The sequence below is a fragment of the Callorhinus ursinus genome, unplaced genomic scaffold, assembly GCF_003265705.2.
Source record: "Callorhinus ursinus isolate GAN/ISIS: 27379988/994484 unplaced genomic scaffold, GSC_fseal_2.0 scaffold48, whole genome shotgun sequence".
Taxonomy (NCBI): domain Eukaryota; kingdom Metazoa; phylum Chordata; class Mammalia; order Carnivora; family Otariidae; genus Callorhinus; species Callorhinus ursinus.
Genome location: NW_027397110.1, coordinates 7,566,656 through 7,592,697, shown reverse-complemented (window position 1 = coordinate 7,592,697; position 26,042 = coordinate 7,566,656). Strand labels below are relative to the sequence as shown.

The 26,042-nt window shown below is 39.0% G+C and overlaps 1 protein-coding gene across 4 annotated transcripts in view; it reads left to right on the top strand.

Annotated features, from left to right (window-relative positions):
• Positions 1 to 26,042, top strand: part of XPNPEP3 (X-prolyl aminopeptidase 3) — a 74,145-nt gene that overhangs the window by 35,405 nt on the left and 12,698 nt on the right. For 2 of the 4 annotated variants that reach the window (XM_025882001.2, XM_073882733.1), the window contains 3 exons: positions 13,520 to 13,582; positions 14,403 to 14,516; positions 23,100 to 23,185. In XM_025882001.2, coding sequence (XP_025737786.2) covers positions 13,520 to 13,582; positions 14,403 to 14,516; positions 23,100 to 23,185 — 263 coding nt within the window. The remainder of the gene's footprint in view (positions 1 to 13,519; positions 13,583 to 14,402; positions 14,517 to 23,099; positions 23,186 to 26,042) is intronic. The other 2 variants (XM_073882731.1, XM_073882734.1) reach the window with 2 other exon arrangements.

Sequence of the window (26,042 nt, the reverse complement as noted above, 5' to 3'; positions counted from 1 at the left end):
TATTTTGACAAAAGGGATATGCAATAGATAACATTCTACCACCATATTCTGGTACACTTTTATTTTAAGATTTTATTTATTTAGGATGCCTGGGTGGCTCAGTCGTTAAGCGTCTGCCTTTGGCTCAAGTCATGATCCCAGGGTCCTGGGATCAGCCCCGCATCGGGCTCCCTGCTCGGTGGGAAGCCTGCTTCTCCCTCTCCCACGCCCCCTGCTTGTGTTCCTGCTCTCACTATCTCTCTCTCTCTGTCAAATAAGTAAATAAAATTCGTTTTTTTTTTTAAATATTTATTTATTAGAGAGAGAGACCATGGGCGAGACGGGGGTGGGGGTGTGGGAGAGGGAGAAGCAGACTCCCGGCTGAGTAAGAAGCTCCACTCGGGGCTCGATCTCAGGACCCTAAGATCATGACCTGAGCCAAAGGCAGAGGCATAACCAACTGAGCCGCCCAGGCGCCCCTCTGGTACCTTTTTAAAGCCATCATCATGATTAATGGCACATGATGTTCTTTGAGATTATTAGTCAATGTTTTTCAGATTCAGCCCGCTAAACATTTTCCACAGGTTGCTTCCCAGCACAGCTCCTCTATAATAGATGCATCCTGTGAAATGAGAATCTAAAAACATTTGCATTGTTGACAGCGCTCCCATTTATTTCTTCATCCATTTTGAGGACATATGTCACTCTGGGAAGTGTATTTGTTAGGTTAGCTATTGTTCAGCTCTCTTTTTGGCTCTTCTGACAAGGAGACTCCATTAGAGTCCTTTGCCCCAACAGGCTTCTGAATCAAAGCTAAGAGAAAATATTATTCTCTTGCTTTAAGCATCTCTTTAGGCACCAAAATTATGTTAGATTTTCCCTTTTGTGGCACTCATTTATTGGCTCCCTTCCCCTCAGTGACAATCTGGCCTTTTTTCCTTTCAACACTAAGTTTAACCCACACCTTTCCCCCTGAAGTAGAATTTTCTGGTTAGTCCATCTCCAATAAAAGGGGGACAGATTGGATAAGTACAGAAAAATGGGACATTGGCAACCAAGGCAATTTTTTTTGAGCTTCAGTGGGGGCCAGTGGTCTATGTCGTTTTGTACATTGCTGCCTGGCTTGAGTTCCTCCATGTCCATTCATGTCATGGACCTTCATTGCCATTTCAAGAGAACGAATGAGGCCATCAATTTATTGATTGCAGTTACCTACAAACCCTGGCTTTGGGTTTCTTTGGTAAGCATCATTATGGCCTGCTTTGATTTGCCCTCAGAATTTCCATAGAGATTTCCAAAGAACAGCGGCCCCACATGTGGGGATCTTTTACTATCCAGTTATTTATGGCCCACTTATTAGGCCAATTGGCAACAGCCTGGGATCAGTATTTACCCAAATAGCAAGACTTTTATTTGTATCTAGTTCTATCACAGGTAAGAACACAGCATATAATCCAGCGCAGTGGATCAACCTGTTATTACTTTCTTCCATGAGGATTTTACCTTCTGCTGGACTCAAAGCACCTCCTTTCCATACAGAATTACTCGCAATTCTGAAACTACCATCTGTGAACCAGACCAATTACCTGGCATCGTTGGGCAGTTGGTTGAAAGAAGAGACCCAAGGAAAAAAGGCTCATAAATATAAGTCTGTCCCATCCCCTGGTCGCATGCTTTATATAGTGCATTTCCATTTCATGATGCAACTTTTTTGGGCCTCTCTCTTCTTACTGGAATGTTTTTCTGACATTAGCAATGATATGATAGGTATTTCAGGTCCTAATTTGCTCTTGTAAGTCTTTTAGTTATTGGGGCGATCTCAGCAAATGCCCCAAAATAAATCAGCAACTGTCTTTCAAAAGACATAGAGTGGAAAGCAGCATCTAATAATGTCTTAACACCAAAGCCAGAGGTCATCTTGGAGTAGTGATTATGGCTTTTGCTGGAAATTCCAGTTGGTATGAGTGCAAGGGCTGACACTTTCTAATATCATTTCAGTGTTAGGATCATACGGTTCTAACGTAATAGCTTAAGTCATAGCCTTCTGCAGTCTAAGAAGCCTTTTTTTGTTAAGGCCCCTAATCAAATAAGGCCTTTTTCATTGTGATTTTATGAATTGGGGCCAAGAACATCCCTAAGTGGAGTATGGTTTTTCTAAAAACCAAGTATGTGCAGTATGTGTTGTTGAACTTCTTCAATCTGAGGGTCAGGGACTGATAACAATTTATTCCTAGTGGTTTGATATGTCACAGATTGCTCCAACCTATGTAATCTCCCAAAATTCCATAGTCTATGTGGAGCCCTGGATTTCTGGCAAGGTTAATCAGTCATCCCCAATCAGTCATATGATTTATGACCTTAGTAAAGTCTCTTTTAACTTGATCCGCAGTTTCGGATGAAAATAATAATACCCAGGCGCCAGGGTGGCTCAGTCGGTTAAGCATCTGACTCTTGATCTCAGCTCAGGTCTTGATCTCCTCCTGGTCGTGAATTCAAGCCCCACATTGCGCTCCACACTTGGCATGGAGCCTACTTTAAAAAATTAAAGGGGAAATAAAAAGAAAATAATACCATCAGTATGTTGTATTGTCCAGCTATATTAGATCTCAGTCATGCCTCATCAGATTGTGACAATATTCAGAAGAGTTTTAATATTTTTGAGGTAATACTGTATATTTTAAACCAATCCACAAGAATGCAAATTGTTGTAGGCTCTCACTGGTGATTAATAATGAGAAAACTGCATTTGCCAGATAGTAGAGAATACCAGTCACCTTTAGCTTGTATGAATTGAATAGTCTGGACTGTACTGGAAGCAGCAGGTTATGGTTTTATTGAGCCCCCTTGTAGTCTACTGTTTGTGACCTGATTCAGCAGTCTTCCTCATTGGCCACACTGGCTTATTTCAGTGAGTTTATGGACACTAATATACTTGTATCCGACATTTCTTTATTTAGGATAGTTATTTCTTATTGCCTTCCAGGTATCCAATAATGTTTCAGATTTACTAGTTTAATTGGCTTAGGTTAATTCTAAAGGCTCCCATGTTGCATGTCTGATGAGTACTGGGTGAAGAGAGGATCCAAGTTACTCCTTTTTTCCTTGTTACCCAGTAGGCGGAGGAATTTTTATTCAAACATTATATTCATATCAGTTATACAGTCAGTTTAGGGAGACATCACAGTATCCTTTTTTATTATACATTCTAACTTCTAAATAGACTTTAATTTTTATTCTTTTCAGAGTAGCATCCCCACATTCCCTTGAATTAATTCTGTCATCCCTAAGAGGTTCATTTGCAGTCTCCTAGGCAGTGCTGCATAGTGTTCCTGTATTCAGTAGATCTAAAAGAGTTTCTTCTCTACATCCAGCCATTCACTCACAAATTTGTTAAAATGTCTTGAGTTCCCTGCCAGAGATGACCTGGCATGATATGAAGCATAACAATCTTCTTTTTCCATATTATCTTTATATTAAAAGCCTGTATTTTGGCATCTGATGATAGTGGCTCATTGGAATCTTTTTCTTTCTAAAATTCCTCTAAACTCAGATAAATTGAATATATCTGCCTTGGGATTTTTATATCCTGAGAAGTTTGAAGACAGGCAGTTGCCAATTCTCTGCCTTACTGTAAAATTATCAAAGCTGGCACTTTCAATTTCTGCCTTTTTATTTCATTTTTAATTAAACATAAAAAACTGAATTGTTGGGCACCTGGGTGGCTCAGTTGTTAAGCATCTGCCTTCGGCTCAGGTCATGATCCCGGGGTCCTGGGATCAAGCCCCACATCAGGCTCCCTGCTCAGCGGGAAGCCTGCTTCTTCTCTCGCACTCCCCCTGCTTGTATTCCCTCTCTTACTGCCTGTCTCTCTGTCAAATAAATAAATAAAATCTTTAAAAAAAAAACAATTGTTTTAGGATCTGAATTGTTACCCCCTTATTTTCTTTCCATTTGCTATTTTTTTGTTGTAAAATTTAAATAACATAAAACTTACTTTTTTAACCATTTTTAGGTGTACAATTCAGTGGCATTAGGTACATTCACATTGTTGTACAACCAGTACCATTATCTATTTCCAGAACTTTCTCATCATCCCAAATAGAAACACAGATCTGTAACCATTAGACAGTAACTCCCATTTCTCCTCCCTCCAGCCCCTGGTAACCTCAAACCTACTTTGAACTTGCCTACTAGAATCATACAACATTTATCTGTTTTTTTCTTGTGTTACCTATGCTTTTGGTGTCATATCAAAAAATTATTGCCAAATCCAAGGTCATGAAGCTTTTCCCCTATGTTTTCCTCTTAAGAGTTTTATAGTTTCAGCTCTTCTGTTTTGGTCTTTTGATCCATTTTTTTTTAGTTAATTTTTGTATGTGTTTCTTAGCAGAAACATATGGGTAAATCTTTATGACCTTGGATTTGGCAATGGATTCTTAGATATGACACCAAAGGCAGTAGTAACAACAACAATAAAAAATAGATAAATTGAACTTCATCAAAATTAAAAGCTTTTGTGCATCAAAAGACATTATCAAGGAAGTAAAAAGATAACTTATGAACAAGAGAAATAATTGCAAATCTATATTTGATAACAATCTAATATCCAGAATATATAAAGAACTCTTACAACTCAACAACAAAAAGACAAGGGTCCAATTTTATTATTTTGCATGTCCTCTTTCTTATTGGATTTTATTTCTCCTGTGAAGTCCTAAACTCATTATTATCTTTTTATTATCCATAGGAGGAAGTTGAGATTAAAGATCTGAAACTATCTTTTTACGTCTTCCTGGGGTCCAACAACAAAGTCATATATGAAATCCTTTATTACAGTGTCAGTCATAACCTGAGTCAGGAGGATCCTATAAGGGTGTTCATTTTCTTCATCAGATAGCCAGTGCAGTAGTACCTGCATCCACAGCACTGATGCAGCTTTAGGACGCAGTGACCATTTATATAACAAGGGAGAGGAAGAGCAATTGTCCTTCTATGTTGGACCCCTCCCTTAATCCATTCTAGTAAACTAGGGATTGTCATGTGAACCACAGTGAACACTAACATTTCCCTACCCTCAGCAGTATTTAAAGCCAGAGATACTGTTCCTTGATCTAAAATTCTCAGGAGCCATTTTTAAAAAGAATTCATCAGGTTGTTGTATCTAAATCTGCAAAGTGGCTCATTTCCTTCACTGAATAATCCCTTTCATGATCTTTTGTCCTCCATCATCAGTCTTGAATTAGTTGTGAAAAGGTGAAATTCTCCTGGAGAGTCGTCTTGCTTTCAGCAAAGAGCAACCACCACCACTGAGTTTTTAATAGAACTGTCATTGATTTGCAGCTCCCTTCCAATCTATTTTGCTAGCTGCTGAAGTTCAGGTTTTATTATTTCCTGATTCCACTGATTTCAAAGCCAGTGCTAATTCAAACCAAGGATGGCTTGGCAGTCACCCAAGCTCATAGTAGTACTTTCATCCTCTTTATCAGAATCATTTCTTCTTTCAAAATAATGCTTTAACCATATATTTAATTAAGAATAATTCAGATATGCTAGAACAACTGGATATCCACATGCAAAAGAATGATGTTGGATCCCTACCTCACACCATATACAAAAATTCACTCAAAATGCATCAAAGACCTAAACTTAAGAGCTAAAACTGTAAAATTCTTAGCAGAAACATACATGTGAATCTTCATGACCTTGAATTTGGCAATGGATTCTTCGGTATGACATCAAAATAAGCAACACAAGAAAAACAGATAAATTGGACTTCATCAAAATTAAAAACTTCTGTGCATCAATCAAACAACACTATCAAAAAAGTGAAAAGACAACCTACAGAACAGGAGAAAATATTTGCAAGCCATTTATACAGTAAAGGTATAGTATCCAGAATATGTAAAGAACTCCTGCAACTCAAAAACAAAAAGACAACCCAGTTTAAAAATGGATAAAGGAGGAGGCTGGGTGGCTCAGTCAGTTAAGCATCTACTTTCAGCTCAGGTCATGATCCCAGGGTCCTGGGATTGAGCCCCAAGTTGGGCTCCCTGCCGAGAAGGGAGCCTGCTTCTGCCTCTCCCCACCGGTTGTGCTCGCTCTCGTTCGCTCTCACTCTCTCAAATAATCTTTTTTTTTTTAAAGATTTTATTTATTTGAGAGAGAGAATGAGATAGAGAGAGAGCATGGGGGGGGGGAGGGTCAGAGGGAGAAGCAGACTCCTTGCTGAGCAGGGAGCCCGATAACGGGACTCGATCCTGGGACTCCAGGATCATGACCTGAGCCAAAGGCAGTCGCTCAACCAACTGAGCCACCCAGGTGGCCCATAAATAATCTTTTTTAAAAAATGGGCAGAGGACTTAAATGGGCATTTCCCCAAAGAAGATATACAAATGACCAATAAGCACATGAAGAGATGCTTAATATCATTAGCTGTTAGGAAAATGCAAATCAAAACCAAAATGAGATACTACTTCATACCCAGTAAGATGACTATAATTTAAAAACAAAATACACAGGAGGGGAAGATGTTGGTGGAATAGGAGAACCCTAGGCTCATTTCATCCCACAAATACAACTAGATAACTATCAAATCATCCTAAGTACCCCAGAAATTGATGTTAAGACTGGCAGGACAAACTCTACAACTAAAGGTAGGGAATAAGCCACATCAAAGAAGGTAGGAAATGCAGAGAAACGGCTTGGGAGATAATCAGATTGTGGCCGCTCTGGTGGGGAGGGAGCCACAGTCCCAGTGAAGGGCAAGAGACAAACTAGCACACAAGGGAGCACATGGGGAAAACAATCCCCATAGCAATTGGCTTGGAAAGCAGGAGGGCCCAAATTTTGTGAGTTCTTGCAGCCAGAAGGGCTTAAAGCCTGGAGTTCAAAAGGTTAGCAGGCTTGGCTCTGGGAGAGCTCAGAGGACAATGGGGCTGTTCTTGGAGAAAAGGCAGGGCAAACAGCCTGTGGACATACTGCATGGAAACAGCTATCTAAAGAGCTATCTGAAGGGCACACGCTGGGGGTGGGGGGGGGGGGTTGTTGCTCATCTCAGAGCATGTTCCAGAGAGGCAGCAATCACGGAGAGGTCCCTCTGGGAACAAAGGAACTGGCAGGCCCCATTTCTCTCTCCTACGTTTCAGCATAAGCACGGGGCCACCTGTGAGAATCAGCACAGCGTCAGCACTTGCTACCTAACTTGCTTACACCAAGCCCCACCCCCAGTGCTCTGGTGGAACTGCCCTTCTCATTCACACTCCCCTCAGTCCTAGCTCATTAGGCCCCCTCCCCCAGAAGACTGGCCCAAACCCTTGCCAACACCATGTCTCCTGGCCCAGGAGGTTTTTTTTTTTTTTTAAGATTTTATTTATTTATTTGAGAGAGAGAGAATGAGAGATAGAGAGCACGAGAAGGAAGAGGGTCAGAGGGAGAAGCAGACTCCCCGCTGAGCAGGGAGCCCGACACGGGACTCGATCCCGGGACTCCAGGATCATGACCTGAGCTGAAGGCAGTCGCTTAACCAACTGAGCCACCCAGGCGCCCTGGCCCAGGAGTTTTATAAGGCCTTGGTTCCAGTGGCATCAGCAACAGATCTCATTTCACAAGCAAACCAGAGCACACCTAGGTGAAATGTACCACATTCAGGCCAGGGACCAGACACTGCTCACAAAAGGCAGAGAGCCCCTGAAGACAACTGGCCTGAAGGGTAAAGCAGCCAGGACACAACAGCAGGGTGCAAGCACACACATTGGAGATACTCCCAGAAGCACCAAGCCCTGGGCAACAGGGGACACTACATTGCAAGGCATTACAGGACCTCTTCATAAAAGCAATACCCTCAAGAACAGGAGACGTACCTGACTCTCCTAACATACAGAAACAGGTACAGAGACTTAGACAAAATGAAATGACAGAGGAATTTGACCCAAGTGAAAGAACAGGACAAGGCCATGGCCAGAGAGCTACAAACAAAACATATAAGTAACATGCCTGATGGAGAATTTAAAGCAATGATCATAAGGTTACTCACTGGACTTGACAGTGAGACCATTAACACAGAGATAAAGAATAACATAGCAGAGATAAGGGCTCAATAAACAAAATGAGAAACATGCTTGATGGAATAACAGCAGGCTGGAAGAAGCAGAGAAACGATGACCTAGAAGACAGAGTAATGGAAGGTAATCAAGATAAACAAAAGGGAGAAGAAAATTATGCAAAATGAGGATAGACTTACGGAACTCAGTGACTCCATCAAACATAATAACATACATATTATAGGAGTCCCAGAAGAAGAAGAGAGAGAAAAAGGGACAGAATTTTTTGAAGATACAGTAGCTGAAGACTTCCCTGATCTGGAAGAGGAAACCACTCCAGATCCAGGAGGCACAGAAAACCCCCAACAAAACCAACAAAAGTAGATCCACACCAAGACATATTGTAATTAAAATGGCAAAATACAGGGGCACCTGGCTGGCTCCGTTGGTAGAGCATGCAGCTCTTGATCTCAGGATCATGAGTTAAAGCCCAACATTGGGTGTAGAGATTGCTTTTTTAAATAATAAATAAATGGCAAAGTACAGTGATAAAGAAAAAATACTAAAAGCAGTAAGACGGGGCGCCTGGGTGGCTGAGTTGTTAAGTGTCTGCCTTCGGCTCAGGTCATAATCCTAGAGTCCTGGGATCGAGCCCCACATCAGGCTCCCAGCTCGTGGGGAGTCTGCTTCTCCCTCTCCCACTCCCCCTGCTGTATTCCCTCTCTCGCTGTGTCTCTCTCTGTCAAATAAATAAAATCTTTAAAAATAAAATAAAAGCAGTAAGACAAAAGAAGACAGTTACATATAAAGGAAACCCCATAAGTCTATCAGATTTTTCAGCAGAAGCTTTCCAAGCCAGAAAGGACTGGCATGATATATTCAAAGTGCTGAATAGGAAAAACCTGCAGCCAAAATATTCTATCCAGCAAAGCTATCTTTGGAATAGAAGGAAAGATAGTTTCCCAGACAAACAAAAACTAGAGGATTTCATGACCACTAAACCAGCCATGCAAGAAATATTAAAGGGGACTCTGAGTGGAAAGGAAAGACCAAAAATGACAATATAAAGGTAGGAAACACAAAAGTGGTAAAAATGAGTATTTCTGTTAAAAATCAGCCAGGAGGGGCGCCTGGGTGGCTCAGTTGGTTAAGCGGCTGCTTTTGGCTCAGGTCATGATCCTGGGGTCCTGGGATCGAGCCCCGCATCCAGCTCCCTTCTCAGCAGAGAGCCTGCTTCTCCCTCTCCCTCTGCCTGCTACTCTGCCTACTTGTGCTCTCTATCTATCTGTCAAATAAATAAAATCTTTAAAAAATAAATAAATAAATAAACAAACAAACAAAAATCAGTCAAGGAACTCACAAAATAAAAAGATGTCAAATATAACACCATATACCTAAAATGTGCAGAGGAGAGGAGTAAAGAATGGGTTCAAACTTAAACAACCATCATATATACAAACCTCATGGTAACCACAAATTAGAAACCACTAATATGCAGAGAATAAAGAGAGAAATCCAAATATATCACTAAGGAAAACCAGCAAACCATGAAAAAGAGAAAGACAAGAAAGGGTCAGAGAAAATCTTCAGAAACAACCACAAAACAAGTAATAAAATGCCAATTAATCTACCATTAATTACTCTGAATGTAAATGGATTAAACACTCCAATCAAAAGACAAAGGATGACAAAATGGGTAAAAAAAACAAGCCCATCTATATCAATAGTCTACAGGAGACTCATTTTTTTTTAAAGATTTTATTTATTTATTTGACAGAAATAAAGCGAGAGAGGGAAGACAAGCAGAGGGGAGTCGGAGAGGGAGAAGCAGGCTTCCTGTTGAGCAGAGAGCCCGATGCAGGGCTCGATCCCAGGACCCTGGGACCATGACCTGAGCCAAAGGCAGACGCCTAACAACTGAGCCACCCAGGCGCCCCTACAAAGACTAATTTTAGACCTAAAGACACATATTGGAAGTGAGGGGATGGAGAAACATTTATCATGCAAATGGTTGTAAAAAGAAAGGTGGAGTAGGGGCACCTGGGTGGCTCAGTCGCTAAGCATCTGCCTTCCGCTTAGGTCATGATCCCAGGGTCCAGGGATTGAGCCCCTGCTCAGTCGGGAGTCTGCTTCTCTCTTTCTCTCTCTCAAATAAATCTTTGAAAAAGAAAGAAAGCTAGAGTAGCAATACTTAGACAAAATAGACTTTTAAAACAAAGACTATAACAAGAGACAAAGTAGGACACTAAAATAATGAAGGGGATAATCCAGCAAGAAGATATAACAATTTTAAATATTTATGGGAGCACCCAATACATAAAACAGTTAATAACAAACATAAAAGAACTAATCAATAATAATACAATAAGAGTAGGGGACTTTAATACCCCACTTACATCAATGGACAGATCATCTAAATAGAAAATCAAGGAAACAATGGCTTTGAATGACATACTGGACCAGATGGATTTAACAGATATATTAAGAACATTCCATTCTAAGACAGAAGAATACACATTCTTTTCAAGTGTAGATGGAATGTTCTCCAGAATACATCACATATTAGGTTGCAAAACAAACCTCAACAAATTCCAAAAGATCAAAGTTATACCATGCATATTTTCTGACCATAATACTATGAAACCAGAAGTCAACCATAAAAAATCTGGAAAGACCACGAATATATAGAGGTTAAATAACATGCTACTAAACAATGAATGGGTCAACCAGGAAATAAAAGAAGAAATAAAGTACATGGAAACAAATGAAAACGAAAACAACATTTCAAAATCTTTGGGATGCAGCAAAAGCAGTCCTAAGAGGGAAGTTTATAGCAATACAAGCCTACCTCAAGAAGCAAGAAAAATCTCAAACAACCTATCCTTACTCCTAAAGGAGCTAGAAAAACAAAGCCTAAAACCAGCAAAAGGAAGGAAATAATAAAGATTAGAGCAGAAACAAATGATATAGAAACTAAAAAAACAATAGAACAGATCAATAAAATCAGGAGCTGGTTCTTTGAAAAAAATCAATAAAATTGATAAACCTCTAGCCAGACTCCTCAAGAAAAAAAGAGAAAGGACCCAGATATATGAAATCACAAATGAAAGAGGAAAAATAACAAACACCACAGAAATACAAACAATTGTAAGAGAATATTATGAAAAACTAATGCCAGCAAATTGGACAACATAGAAGAAATGGATAAATTCCTAGAAACATATAACTTACCAAAACTAAAACAGGAAGAAATAGAAAATTTGAACAGTCCCATTACCAGCAAAAAAATTGAATCAGTACTCAAAAAACTCCCAACAAAAAGTTCAGGACCAGACGGCTTCACAGGTGAATTCTACCAGACATTTAAAAAAGAGTTAATGCCTATTCTTCTCAAAAAATAGAAAATAGAAAAGGAAGGAAAACTTACAAATTCATTTTATGAGGCCAGCATTACCCTGCAACCAAAACCAGATAAAGACCCCACAATAAAAGAGAACCACAGGCCAGTATCTCTGATGAACATAGATGCAGATATCCCCAACAAAGTACTAGCAAACTGAATACAGCAATACGTAAAATCATTCACCACAATCAAGTGAGATTTTTTTTCCTGGGTTGCAAGGGTGGGTCAATATTTGCAAATCAATCAGCATGATATATCACATCAATAAAAGAAAGGATAAGAACCATATGATCATTTCAGTAGACACAGAAAAAGCATTTGATAAAGTACAACATTGATCCATGATAAAACCCTCAACAGGGGTGCCTGGGTGGCTCAGTTAAGTGTCTGACTTTGGCTCAGGTCATGAACCCAGGGTCCTGGGATCGAGCCCCACATCAGGCTCTCTGCTCAAGCAGGAAGCCTGCTTCTCCCTCTCCCATTCCCCCTGCTTGTGTTCCCTCACTTGCTGTCTCTTCTCTCTGTCAAATAAATTTTAAAAATCTTAAAAAAAAAAAAAAAGAAAGAAATGCAAAAGTTACCCACCCAATTTAAAAAAAAAAAAAAACAACCCTCAACAGAGTAGGTTTAGATACCACATGAAAAGATGCTCATCATCACCCATCATCAAGGAAATGCAAATCAATGTCCATGTCCTCAGTGTACATTCTAGTTGAGGAGAGACAGTAAACAAACATGCTGTATAGTTAGCTGGAATTAAATACTGTGAAGAAAAGGAAGCAGTAGAAGGGAATGAAGTGTGGTAGAAGTGCTAAGTGAGATGGGGCTGTCAGAAAGGCCTCTCTGAGGAAGAAACATTTGAGGAAGGATCAGAATGAGAACAGGGGCAAGCCACACAGCTATTTCATGGCCAGCCCACTTGCTTTCCCTCTGTTGGGCTTTATGATGATGTCATTGCCTTATATTTGGAAAAATGTTATTAAAAACATTCCTTCCCATATTGCCTTCACTCTTAGAACATAACTCGAGAGAAATTCCTTTCTAGTGGTAGAATCGTATAATCCTATCCCTGTGCAGCTGATTTGTTTTTATCCCACAGACATGGGAAATATAGCTGACAGTTTCCCTTTTCACACTGGTTACTAGAAAACTCAGATAAATTTGTGGCCCATCCATAGTTGCCATAGTAATTGTGAAGGTCATTATGGTATGCATTCTTAGTTTTTTGAGCTCCATTCTGCTTAAGGCTTGCTTTTCTTTAATTCTGCCATGAATTTGTGCCATCTTGTTGTATTTTGTGTATCCATGTAAACCAGTCAAAATCTTTTTGGAATAAGGTACAGTGGTGAATTATAAACATTGTACGTTCATTAAAAAAAGGAAACACGTGGAATGGCTATCACAGAGAAATAAAGTATTTCTACTATAGGTCACTGATTCTGAACTTGGGGCAGTTTTGTCCTTCAAAGATTTTTTTAATTTATTTTTTGACAGCGAGAGAGGGAACACAAACGGGGAGTGGGAGAGGGAGAAGCAGGCTTCCCACTGAGCAGGGAGCCCGATGTGGGGCTCGATCCCAGGACCCTGGAATCATGACCCGAGCCGAAGGCAGATGCTAAATGACTGAGCCACCCAGGTGCCCCAGTTTTGTCCTTTAGGGGATATCTTGCAGTATCTGATTCTCAGTTGGGGAGTGCTGCTGGCACCCTAAAAAGAGTTATATAGTCCAAAATGTCGACAATGCTAAGGTTGGGAAACCTTACGGTAGACTGGACCATTCGATCCATAATTTCATACATTTCTGGGCTACTTTGTTATGTAAATGACAAATGTGTTCCCATGTAGCTTACTCTGGCATACCAATGTATATTCTGAGTGTGATTGTTGAGTCACCCTTCCACTAAATCTGTTATCAGTCAAATAGTCCTGAAAGCAATAGTTTCCTCTTCAGAAGTCTATATTATCGGGTCACAAAGTCACAACTTCAGGTCAGCAAAATTGGGGAGAAGGGTGCTTTTCATTTGAGCTGTAGTATTTTGAATGTTTGAGTAAGCAATGTATTTAAAATGAGACTGTTCATCCTCCATTCTGTTTACAGGCTTTCGTAGAGACCATGTTTGCCAGTAAAGCTCCCATGGAGGAAGGCTTCCTTTATGCGAAGGTGAGCTTTAAAAGATTGGAAAGGTTTTATTGGAGACAAAAATAGTAATAAGTAAAGTAATTTCATTGATTTGCCAATGACATCCAGTTGGCTTTCATGTAAGTGACCAGGATGTCAGTGGAGAGGATTTGGTTCTTAAATGTCACTGATAATTTATTAGATGTGTCTAAAATACACAGAGCTACAGTTAAATGAAAATTGCAAAGCAGAACAGATGAAGAAGCAAAGACTTAGTCAAATGTGAGCGAGAATATTGTTTAAGTAAATGTAAAGGAGGAGAATCGGAGTAGTACTGGAAAGAGCAGCAGCTGCTCACCAGTCTCCAGCTCCATCCTTGAACAAAGTGAAATTAGCATTTGCCATTTGCCTAGCATCCTTTTTCACTTTTCCAGCACATTTAGGTAGGTAGCTATTTGAAAAGTTGAAATTTAGTAATTCAGAGCTGTTGTTAAAACTGCAAGCTGTATTCCAGTGTTTATCTAAATATGAAAAAAAAACAGGAACTCTACTCAATTGTGTCTCTGTACTCAGCCTTGATCGTAGGTTTTCTGTGTTCTCTTCTGGACTTAATTGGAAAATCATAGGAAATTTGGAGCACTCAGAGAAACAGAAGAGACTTAATAATAGGGTGAAGTAACAGGATGGGGGGAGAATAAAAAATAGACTGGAATTACAGCGTGAGAAGTTTGGTTAGATTTGATAACTTGTTTTCCAGTAATGACGGAAAAGACGTACTTGAATGGAGGGATAGGCTGTTTGTTGGAGAGAGCCTGGGCTGGTACAGCCCTGAGGAAATCCTGTCTTCTATGTTGTTTTTCAGTTTGAATTTGAATGCCGGGCCCGTGGTGCAGACATCTTAGCCTACCCGCCCGTGGTCGCTGGAGGTAATCGGTCAAACACTTTGCACTATGTGAAGAATAATCAGCTCATCAAGGTACACGAAATGCCCTTCAGTGCCACTTCCTGTGGTGCCACTTCTAAAGCACTTTATTGTTTATAAAATGATTTTACAGACATTATCTCATTTGATTCTCACGTTAGCACTGTGAGATAGGAGCAATTATTAACATGCCTGTTGAACAGATGAGGAAAATAAAAAATTAGGCAACTCATTAGGGCAGAGCTGAGAATTCTACTCTAAAGCCTCTGCTCATTTCTTTCCCTGCTCATATTTTTTAATAACACTCCTTCTCAAAGGACTTGGGCAACAGTGGGCCATGCATATTTTGGGAGCAGACAGATTTTAATAGTACCTTATTAGCTGTGAGGGAGTATCTTTTATGGTTTTCTCCCCAAATGACTATACAAGTAAAGAATTGTATATGCCTTTATTAAGTCCACTTTTTTTTTTTTAAGGTGGGAAAAGGGGTTTTTTGTTTTGTTTTAAGTAGCCTCAGTGCTCAGCATGGAGCCCAGTGCAGCACTTAAACTCATGACCCTAAGAACAAGACCTGAGCTGAGATCAAGAGTCAGACACTTAACCAACTGAGCCACCCAGGCACCCAAAGTCCACTTTTAATTATCTGTTTTAATTTTCAGTAATTTCAGAAAAATAAATATAGCAAATATGTAAATTACACAGCATATTTTTTAAATGAATACCCATGAACTGATCACTCAGCTGAAGAGCTAGAACATTACCAATTCTTTGCATCTACTTATGTGTCTTTATGCTTTGCTATCCTGTTGCCTCCCTCCCAGAGGTAACTAACTAGTTATCCTAAATTTTTGTCTTCCCTTGATTTTTTTTTTTTAAGATTTTATTTATTTATTTGACAGATAGAGAGCACAAGTAGGCAGAGCGGCAGGCAGAGGGAGAGGGAGAAGCAGGCTCTCCCCTGAGCAGGGAGCCCAATGCGGGGCTCGATCCCAGGACCCTGGGACCATGACCTGAGCCGAAGGCAGTCGCCCAACGACTGAGCCACCCAGGCGCCCCTTCCCTTGATTTTTTTTAAGGCAGTTGTATCATGTATACATGATTCCCCAAACAATTAGTTCTGCTTGTAAAAAGAAAAAAATTAGTTCTGCTGGTCTGTGAACTACATAAAAATTATACTGCTATATATAGTTTTTTGGAAATTTTTTTTATTCGCAAGTGTGATAATACAAAATTTTTTCCCCAAGTATTTGTATCTGTTTATACTCCTGCCAATGGTGTGTAATTCTACTGACCACATCTTCTCTATCCCTTGGCGTTATCAGACTTCTTAATTTCTGCCATTCTAATTGGTATAAAACAGTATCTCATCGTGGTCTTAATTTCTGTTACCTTAATTATCAGTGAAATTAAGCATCTTTTTTATCTTTAGCACTACTAGTTTCAACTTGCTAATGTGTTGTTTAGGATATTCTGATTTGTGTTCATGAGTGAGATTGGCTTACTTTTCTCATACTGTCTTTTTCTGATTTTCATATCAAGTCCAAATTAAGCTCATAAAATGAGTAGTTTCTTTTTGTAATATTATGAAATGATTTGAGTTAATGTTTTTTTTGAAAATTGGGTGGAATATACCTATAGAACTATTTGGGTCTGATATTTTCCTGTGTAAACTTTTTTTAACTACTGATTCAATTTCTTTAATATACTAAAGTTCTGTTTCTTTTTTTTTCCTTTTTGACATTTCTTATTTTAAAATGCAACTACTGGTAAAGTGCTTAAAACATAAAGGAACAGTTTCATAATTATAAAGTGGACACCCGTGTAACCATTACCTTGTCAAATAAAATGAGTATTGGCAAGCCGTAGCTCTCTGCACCAAATCCAGCCTGCCCTTTTGTTTTGTGAATAAAGTTTTATTGGAATACAGCTATTCCTGCTTTCTTCCCACAATGGCAGAGTTGAGTAGTTGCACCAGAGACAGTATGGTACAGAAAGTAAAAAAATATGTACTATCTAGCCCTTTACAGAAAAAAATTGTGAATGCCTGAAACAGGACATTACTATCCCTCCACCCCTAAGAAGCTTTTCCACCACGTGGTTCTTCCCAATGATAACTTCTCTCCCTGGTGAGATAACCACTCTCCTGATTTTGATGGTCATCATTTCTTTGCTTTTCATTTTATTCTACTACTAATAAACAATATGGTTTAACATAGTTTGGCTTTGGTCATGTTTGAGCTTTATATATTTGAAATATTATGTCTGTGTCTTTTTCAAATAACAGTATGTTGTTGCATACCACTGCAGTTTGTTCATTTTAATTGTTGTAGTAGAGAACAGCAGTTGGAGTGTGATCTGTGAGGTTAAATACATTTTTATAAGACTACCCAGACATTACTTGTCTTTTCCACTTTCATTCTCTCAAGTGTACAAGGAAGTAACCCAGCGGCTTTATGACCTGCAATATCACACCAGATTGAAGGGGGATAAGTAGATATGAGATTCTAGCTGTTTTCTGTTATGCTAGACAAAGAGATTTGTAAAACTGGATAACAATACCACATTTCTAACTGCATGTTTTTATTTAGAAAAATAGTTACTTTTCATTAAAAATGTTATTTATCTTAATATGTAATTATTGTTATTTTTAAACAAATTAGCAAATACTGTAAAGCTTTCTCAGTTTTAATTTATTAGTGTGATAAATAAGTATCCATAGGTGGCCATTTATACAGTTTCTAAGTTTTTACCATTATGAACAATGTTCTGTGAACATCCTTTTTTTTTTTTTAAAGATTTTATTTATTGGGCGCCTGGGTGGCTCGTTGGTTAAGCGACTGCCTTTGGCTCAGGTCGTGATCCTGGAGTCCCGGGATCGAGTCCCACATCGGGCTCCCTGCTCAGCAGGGAGTCTGCTTCTCCCTCCGACCCTCTTCCCTCTCGTGCTCTCTATCTCTCATTCTCTCTCTCAAATAAATAAAATCTTTAAAAAAAAAGATTTTATTTATTTATTTGACACAGAGAGAGAGATAGTGAGAGAGAGAGAGAGAGCACAAGCAGGGGGAGCAGCAGACAGAGGGAGAGGGAGAATCAGGCTCTCCGCTGAGCAGGAAGCCCGATGCGGGACTTGATCCCAGGACCCTGGGATCATGACCTGAGCCAAAGGCAGCCACTTAACCAACTGAACCACCCAGGCGCCCTGTTCTGTGAACATTCTTATATGTTATTCCTAGTATACATGTTATCAAATTTGTCTAAGGAACACATAATAATGTAATTGATGGGTCATAGGTATGCCTATTTGCACTTTAGTAGAAAACATTTCCAAAGTGATTATATCAATTTTTTTTTAAGATTTTATTTATTTATTTGACAGAGAGAAACACAGCAAGAGAGGGAACACAAGCAGGGGGAGTGGGAGAGGGAGAAGCAGGCTTCCCGCAGAACAGGGAGCCCGATGCGGGGCCCAATCCCAGGACCCTGGGATCATGACCTGAGCCAAAGGCAGACGCTTAACGACTGAGCCACCCAGGTGTCCTGATTATATCAATTTATACTTCACTTTTCCTGAGACAATTTGGTAGGTTATATTTTTCTACCATTTTGTCTACATTTTTAAAATTACTCAGCATCTTCTACCTTTTAATCTTTTGTAATTATAGTTATGTACCTTTTTACATTCTTGATATATTTTTGCATTTTTTCTTTTTTTTTTTTTTTTTTTTTGATTCAAGAAGACAAGCAATTAGTTATTAGAATTAGTTAGAAAGACCTGGGGGCACCATACTTAAAAGTTCCAAATCAAACACTAGCTTTGGAGCTAGATTAATTGAACACCACAGTAGTTCCTGGACCCACTGTGTGACCTTGGGCAAATAACAGCAGTACCTTGTAGGCCTGTTGAGAGGGTTAAGATATGTAGAATGAGTTTACCAATCCCGGCACATCATCAACATGCAGTAAATGTTGTCAGTGTTGTAGAGTGCCACATGACCTGTAGCATATTTACAGGAATATCCCATCCTGGTCTTACATAGGGCTGTCAGACATCTGAGGTCCTAATGGAGGCAGATTTCTCACTCAGGTCAAGGCATCTGAGAATGCCATACAGACTGCTCACCAGCCACTACTTTTCTCTCTTCAGGATGCCCTACTTTCAAGTCATCCTGGGGCTTCCTCTGTCCAAAGCCCACAGCTGTCCCCTCCACACATTTCTGGAGCTTGGCCGGGGTACTCCTGCCAGAGCAGAGGCTGCAGGGGAAAGGACAGCCTGAAGCTGATGCCTTTTCTCTTTTTATAAAAAGTAAACATACATTTACCCTGTGCACCAGCAATTCCATTTATAGGTATTTTTCAAGAAAAATTAAAACATAGATCCACAAATTGCCTTGTACAAGAATGTTCATAGCAAGTTCACTACTAATAGACCAAGTGTCCATCACCAGGATATTAGATACGGAAATTGCCATGTGGTGTATTCTTCAAATAAAATGGAACAAACCACTGTACTACCAGTGAATGATCTCAATGCATTATGCTGAGTGAATAAACCAGACACAAAAAATTATAAACTATATGATTCCATCTATATGAAGTTCTAAAATGGGCAAAACTAATCTATGATGATAGAAATCACATCATTGGTTGCTCCTCATGGGGATATTGACTGGGAAGGGGCCTGAGGGCATTTGACAAAACTGACTTAACTCTATATACTTAAGATTTGTGCATTTACTGTGCATACATTAAATCTCAAAAAACTTTGGCTAGAAAAAGAAATCTCACCAGAGATTCACTGGGTTTTATTATTCTTGTAAAACCCAACTTTCCACATCATTAATATTATTTTATCTTTCTTTATTATTTCATTACACTGGGCCCTTGCCTTTATTAATTTCACCCTTCTACTTTTTGTGTTTATTCTCTTGTTCTTTTTCTGGTTTCTTAAATTAGATGCTAAACTCATTAATTTGCATCCTTTCTTTTTTTACTCTAAGGGTCTAAGGATAAATTTCTCACTTTGATTATATTCTCCAAGGTTTTCCTAAGTTGTTAAATATATCATATATTAAAAACAATAAATATAATGTACTGTTTAAAAATAATTGAATGAATAACCATATATCATCTAGGATGAGAAGAACATTAGTAGTCCCCTGGGCAAGCTCAAGCACATCCCCCTTTCTATCTCCTACCGTCTTTTGTTTTAATCATTTTTGTTGTTTTTCTTCATAATTTTACCACGTGTGTCTATTCCTAAATAATATATTGCCCATTCTTAAAAAACTGGAGAATAAGCTCCATTGTAGCCGTCCAAGGAGAGAAAAGTATTCCCATTATTAGATAAATTGGCCTGAGAGAAAATAAGTTGAGAACTTCCAGATCATAGTCTTGCTTTGGTTATCCAAAAGCTTACAAGGGCTTTCTCTGGTGAAGTCTGTGGGCAAGGTCCTCAACAAGCTGTAAGAAATGCAGGGTACCGTTGGGGCATCGGGGAGAGCTCTAGTTAGCTCTAGTGGACTCAGTAGTAGGCATCTGATAGAAATGTCATCAGAACAGGCTGCTCTGTGCTTCTGCCTCTAACCACAGCTATATGGCACTGTCAGCAAGAGGCCAAAGCAGAGCTCTTCTGACAGTTTGTTTAGATTTACATGCATGTTCACCTTTCCCTCTTACATCTTAGATGGCCCTCCTGGGATCAGCTTCCTTCAACCTGAAGAAAATCCTTTAGATGAAGGTCTGTGGCTGATAAAATTTTCTATTTTCCTTTAGTCAAAATATCTTTATTTCATTCTCAATTCTTGATGATGGCTATGCCAAGGAAACTATCCTAGATTCTTTTCAATCATCATCTTTAGTATATCATTCCCGTTTCTTCTGACTTTCAGGGTTGCAGATTAAAACCAAACAAACGAGGGGCTTCTGGGTGGCTCAGTCAGTTAAGCGTCTCCCTTTGGCTTAGATCATGATCCCAGAGTCCTGGGATCCAGCCTGGCATCATGCTCCCTGCTCAGCGGGGAATCTGCTTCTCCCTCTGCCCCTCCCCCTGCTTGTGCTTGTTCTCATGGGCTCTCCCCCGCCCCGCCCTGCTCTCTCTCAAATAAATTTAAAAAATCTTTAAAACAAAATAAAAACAAACAAAAATACTAATTATCATTCCTTATGGGAAATCTCTTTTTGCTTTGACTATTTTAAGATTCTTTTCCTTTGGGGTGGGCGCCTGGGGGGCATCCAACTCTTGATTTCAGCTCAGGTCATGATCTCAGAGTCCTGAGATCTAGCCCCATCATGGGCTCAGTGCTCAATGTGGAGTCTGCTTAAGATTCTCTCTCTCCCACTTCTCTGACTATCCTCCTCTGGGCCGTTTTGCTGTTCGTGACATGAGACAGACGGTTGCTGTGGGTGTCATCAAAGCAGTGGACAAGAAGGCAGCTGGAGCTGGCAAGGTCACCAAGTCTGCCCAGAAAGCTCAGAAGGCTAAATGAATATTATCCCCAATACCTGCCACCCCAGTCTTAATCAGTGGTGGAAGAACGGTCTCAGAACTGTTTGTGTCAATTGGCCATTTAAGTTTAATAGTAAAAGACTGGTTAATGATAACAATGCATCGTAAAACCTTCAGAAGGAAAGGAGAATGTTTTGTGGACCATGTTTTTTGTGTGTGTGTGTGGCAGTTTTAAGTTATTAGTTTTTAAAATCAGTACTTTTTAATGGAAACAACTTGACCAAAAATGTGTCACAGAATTTTGAGACCCATTAAAACAAAAATTTAATGAGAAAAAAAAAAGATTCTCTCTCTCCCTCTGCCCCTTCCCCCACCACTTGCGCATATATGTGCTCTCTCTAAAAAATGAATGAATGAATAAATAAATAATTTTTTTTTAAGTTTTCTTTTCCTTTGCTATTTTTCGGTTTTATTGTGTGTCTAAGAGTAGATTTATTTTTACATACAGTCATCATGATACCTTCCCCCTCTCGAATCTGCATTCGTGTCTTCATCAGTTCTAGGAAATTCTCAGACACTGGTGTAGATACGTCTCTCCTACATTCTGTTCACTCCTTCAGCAACTTCAGGTAGATGTGTGTTAGACCTTTTTCTGTTTCCAGCAAGCTAGCTTCCATGTTTACATTTGCCTTGTCTCTCTCTCTCATATTCTAGGGGACTTGGATATGTCTGTCTTCCAGGAAGCCAGTTTCCCTTTGGTTATCTAATCTGCTTCTTCAGCCATCCTCTGAGAGATTGACTTCAGAAGTTGTTTTTTCTTTCCTTCTGGTTCCTTTCAAATCAGCATAGTTCTTTTCAATTGTCTCTTTTTGCTTATTCATCTTTGTGGTTCTGTTCCTTATCCCTTTAAACATTTCATGATAGCTATTCTGTATCTAATCATTCCCTTACCTGAAGTCCTGGCAGATCTAAATTTGGTATTTGTTCCTGCTGACTCTCACATACAGTGACCTATCTTGTGTGCTTGACGACCTTTGGTTGTGAGCTCACATTTATTTACTTGATGTTATTTTTTTGAAATCATGCCAGCCCAAATTTGGGGGAAATTTCCTCCAGAAGTTGTTTGAATATGCTTTTGCCAAAAGATTAGTGGTCCTAATGACCTGGGACTCTTGTATCCCCTATGAGAATCCTGGATTAATGTGAGAATCGCTGGCTCATTATCCCCACTTTTTGCTGCAGGACCTCAGGGCAACATCTCCTTTTCTGTGTCTACAGTACCACTTACCTTATCACTACTCTCAGCTCTAGTTTCAGTTCTGGGGTACCTTTTTTCAAGAGAGAAAAAGTCTTTAAGACCTCTCTTACATTATGTAATGTCAACCTTTCATAAAATATATCTGTATCCAGGATCTGGTTGTTTTCCTTGACATTTTTTATTGTTATGTTAATCACCATACATTACATCATTAGTTTTTGATGTAGTGTTCCATGATTCATTGTTTGCATATAACACCCATAGGATCTGGTTGTTTTCTAACAAGAAATGTATTCTGTCATTTTGCCAGAAACAAAACCCACATCCATTCGTCAAAGTTGCCATTATTAAATATATATACCCATTGAACCATTATTCTACTACAAGCCAAGTTGTGTGTTTATTTATACATAAATAAGATGTACCCTGTCTTTAAGGACATAAATAGGTAGTTTCAATATAATATGACAAGTAATAAGAGAGAGATAAACCTAAAGCTTTTTTTCTTTCCCCACATGTATTGTGATGGGGAGCAAAAGGGGAAATGATATTCTAAAAGTTAAATGGTTAAGGGTAATCGTATTTGAATAAGGCCCTGGATACCAACTTATATAGGAATTTTAAACATAATGGTGATAATGATACCATTTATGATGTGCTGTTTACACCTAGTAATTCAGACCTAAACAGTGTGGTTCCAGTGTGGGCCTATGCACTACACTACTACGCAACAGCCACTTTCTTAAGTCATGTGAATTCATTTGAAAAATCGAGATGCTGTTTCTTATAAGAAGGAACCAGAGAAGATTAGTCTCCTTTAAGTTAGCTTTTTAAATATATATATAAAATGAAAGACACAAAGTGTTTAAATTAGAAAAAAAACAACTGACAATCATAAGGTCACCTACTTTGACATACCATACTTTTGTTGCAGGATGGGGAAATGGTGCTGCTGGATGGAGGTTGTGAGTCTTCTTGCTATGTGAGTGACATAACCCGTACCTGGCCTGTCAATGGCAGGTAGGACTTCTACAGTTCCCATTGCTGCTTAGGAGTATGAGTTGGAATATGGGTATATTAGGAATAAATGACTGAAAAATATACAGGTCCCCTCTAGCGCAGGTTAATTGCCTTTGCAAAACTCCTGATTACTTTCCAAGACTGTTTTATTCACCAAACCATAGGATCAGTCATCTAGACACACCTAGTTAATACACACACATTCACATTTAAAAAAATAAATTTGAGGGGTGCCTGGCTGGCTCAGTCAGTGGAGCATGTGACTCCTGATCTTGAGCTTGGGGTTCAGGCCCCATGTTGGGTGTAGAGATTACTTAAAAATAAAATCTTTAAAAATAAATAAAATAAATTTGGAGTTTTTATTTTCTGATTACAAAAGTAATCCAGTTTTCAGTTAAAAAAAAAATCAATAGACATGAGAAGAATCAGGAAAAGAATCAGAAAATGACCCATAATCAAGAAAAATAGTCAATAAAAGCAGATCCTGAATAACCCTAAGATTTCAGTTAGTAGACAAGGACTTTCAAGCAGCTATTATAGATATGTTCACAGAGTTAAAGGAACATATATAAGTACAGTGAGTGAACCAATGGAGAGTCTCAGTAAGAAATAACCAGAGATTCTGGGGAGATGGTAGCAAAAGCATAGTTTTTTGCTCTCTCCAAATTGGCAAATAATAATAGAGCTACTAGGTAACAAAACCAAACACTGGGTGATAGGATATCACTTAAACTGTAAAATGCAAACAGTTATGAATACACTGCACAACTACAAGGCCTGGATGATATCAGTATCTGTGTGGAAGAAAGAAGGAGGCAGCGGTAGTAGAGGAAGCTATCTGACGTACCTGGGAACAAAGGAACTCACAGATAACCAACAGCTATTCACTGGAAAGAATGGTGAGCCAGTTTGAGAACAGAAACTGAAAATGGGAAAGATTTGTCACTCCAGAGGCCTGAGGAAGTTTGAAGGTGCTATGCTCCCTTCTCACTAAGAAGAAACTGCTGGAAGTAGAATCGAAAGTAAGCAGGTTAAGAACAAGAGAAAGGAAGAAATTGAAATACCCAAATCAGAGAGGGGGAGAGGAATTGAAAGCAAGCTGCCATATTGTTTACCACTACACTGAAACAGTAGGAGTACCAGTAAGCTCTGTGATGTTAAAAAATCTTTACTAAATCCTGCCTCATTCTAAAAATTTAGGAAAATTAATTTTATATAAAATAAGCAACAAAAAAGTATCTTGGTTAATCTCGTACAAAGTTAATTAAAAGCAAAAAAAGGAATAAGGAGCACATAACATCAACATCCCTCCTGATAATGGAAGCATACCAGAAAGACATGGCTACAAAAGAGATCAAAACAGTGACCTACTATGTTAAAGCAAGCTAGAATTTTTTAAGCACATCATTCAAGACATGAAAGAACAACACAAATCAAAACTGGAAAATTCAGAAACAAAGTGACAATACTCAGGAAAGAACTAGAAATAAAATAAAAAATCATACCAGAAAAAAGACTGGGTTGAAAGGTACACACTAGGGCACCTGGGTGGCTCAGTCGGTTGAGCGACTGCCTTCGGCTCAGGTCATGATCCTGGAGTCCCGGGATCGAGTCCCGCATCGGGCTCCCTGCTTGGCAGGGAGTCTGCTTCTCCCTCTGACCCTCTTCCCTCTCGTCCTCTCTATCTCTCATTCTCTCTCTCTCTCTCTCTCAAATAAATAAATAAAAAATCTAAAAAAAAAAAGTACACACTAACAATGAAGCACAATAAAGCCTTAACAACAAATAGGAAGGATGAAAGGGAAGAAAATATTAAATATCAAAATGAAATAAGGAGAAAAAAGATTACAGGGAAAATGACAAATATTTGAAATAAGCAAAGAAGTTAGAACATACACATAAAGGAAGCTCTGAAGAAGAAAACGAAAGCATGGAAACAGAACATATCCTAAACACTATAATTCAATAAAATTTTCCTGAAATGAAAAAAATTCTGAAACTACTTTTGAAAGAGCACATGATGTACCTGAGAATATCAGCCCAGAAAAAGCGGCACCAAGACATATTCTAGTAAAATTCTGAACCTACAAGAAAAACTCCTTTGGGATCCAGAAAAAAAGAACATGTGATTTATAAAGGAAAGGAAATTAGATTATTATCAGACTTTCAAAAGCAGTGTTTTATACAAGTAGAAAAATAGAGTAACGTATTAGAGATACTCAAAGAACAAAAGTGTAAGCCAAAGACTTTATATGCAGCAAAAACAACTTTCAGCTGTAAAGGGCACAGATTCCTATGTAGAAACTTAAGGCTTCCTCCCATGAGGAATCTGCTAGAGCTAGAGAGCTATGTGATCCAATATGAAACCTAGTCACCAGTCCCATGGGACTACTTACATTTAAATTAATATCAAATCAAATTTACACTAGTTTTTTACTTGAACTGGCCACATTTAGCACATGTTGCTAGTGGGTACCAACAGATACACAGGACAACACATCAGCACAGGAAGGTTTATTGGTCAGTACTGTGCTAGAGCATGAGCTTCAGTTGACCAAAGTGACTAGAGACATTGACATAAGGATTGCTGGTGAACATGAGAAACAGTTCACTGTAGAACTAAGCGTTGTAGTAATAGCTGTATGCTCTGATCATGTAGAGTAGTACAACATTTTTTTAAATGGAGAATGGGAGGAGCATATGGAAAAAAAAAACCTCACTATTTCCAGCAGTTATATTTGTTATAATATTTGTATTGTTATTCTGAAATTGGTGTGTGTGTCTGTGATAGGGGGTTAAAACAGAATAAGAGGGGCACCTGGCTGGCTCAGTCAGAAGAGCAGACAACTCTTGATCT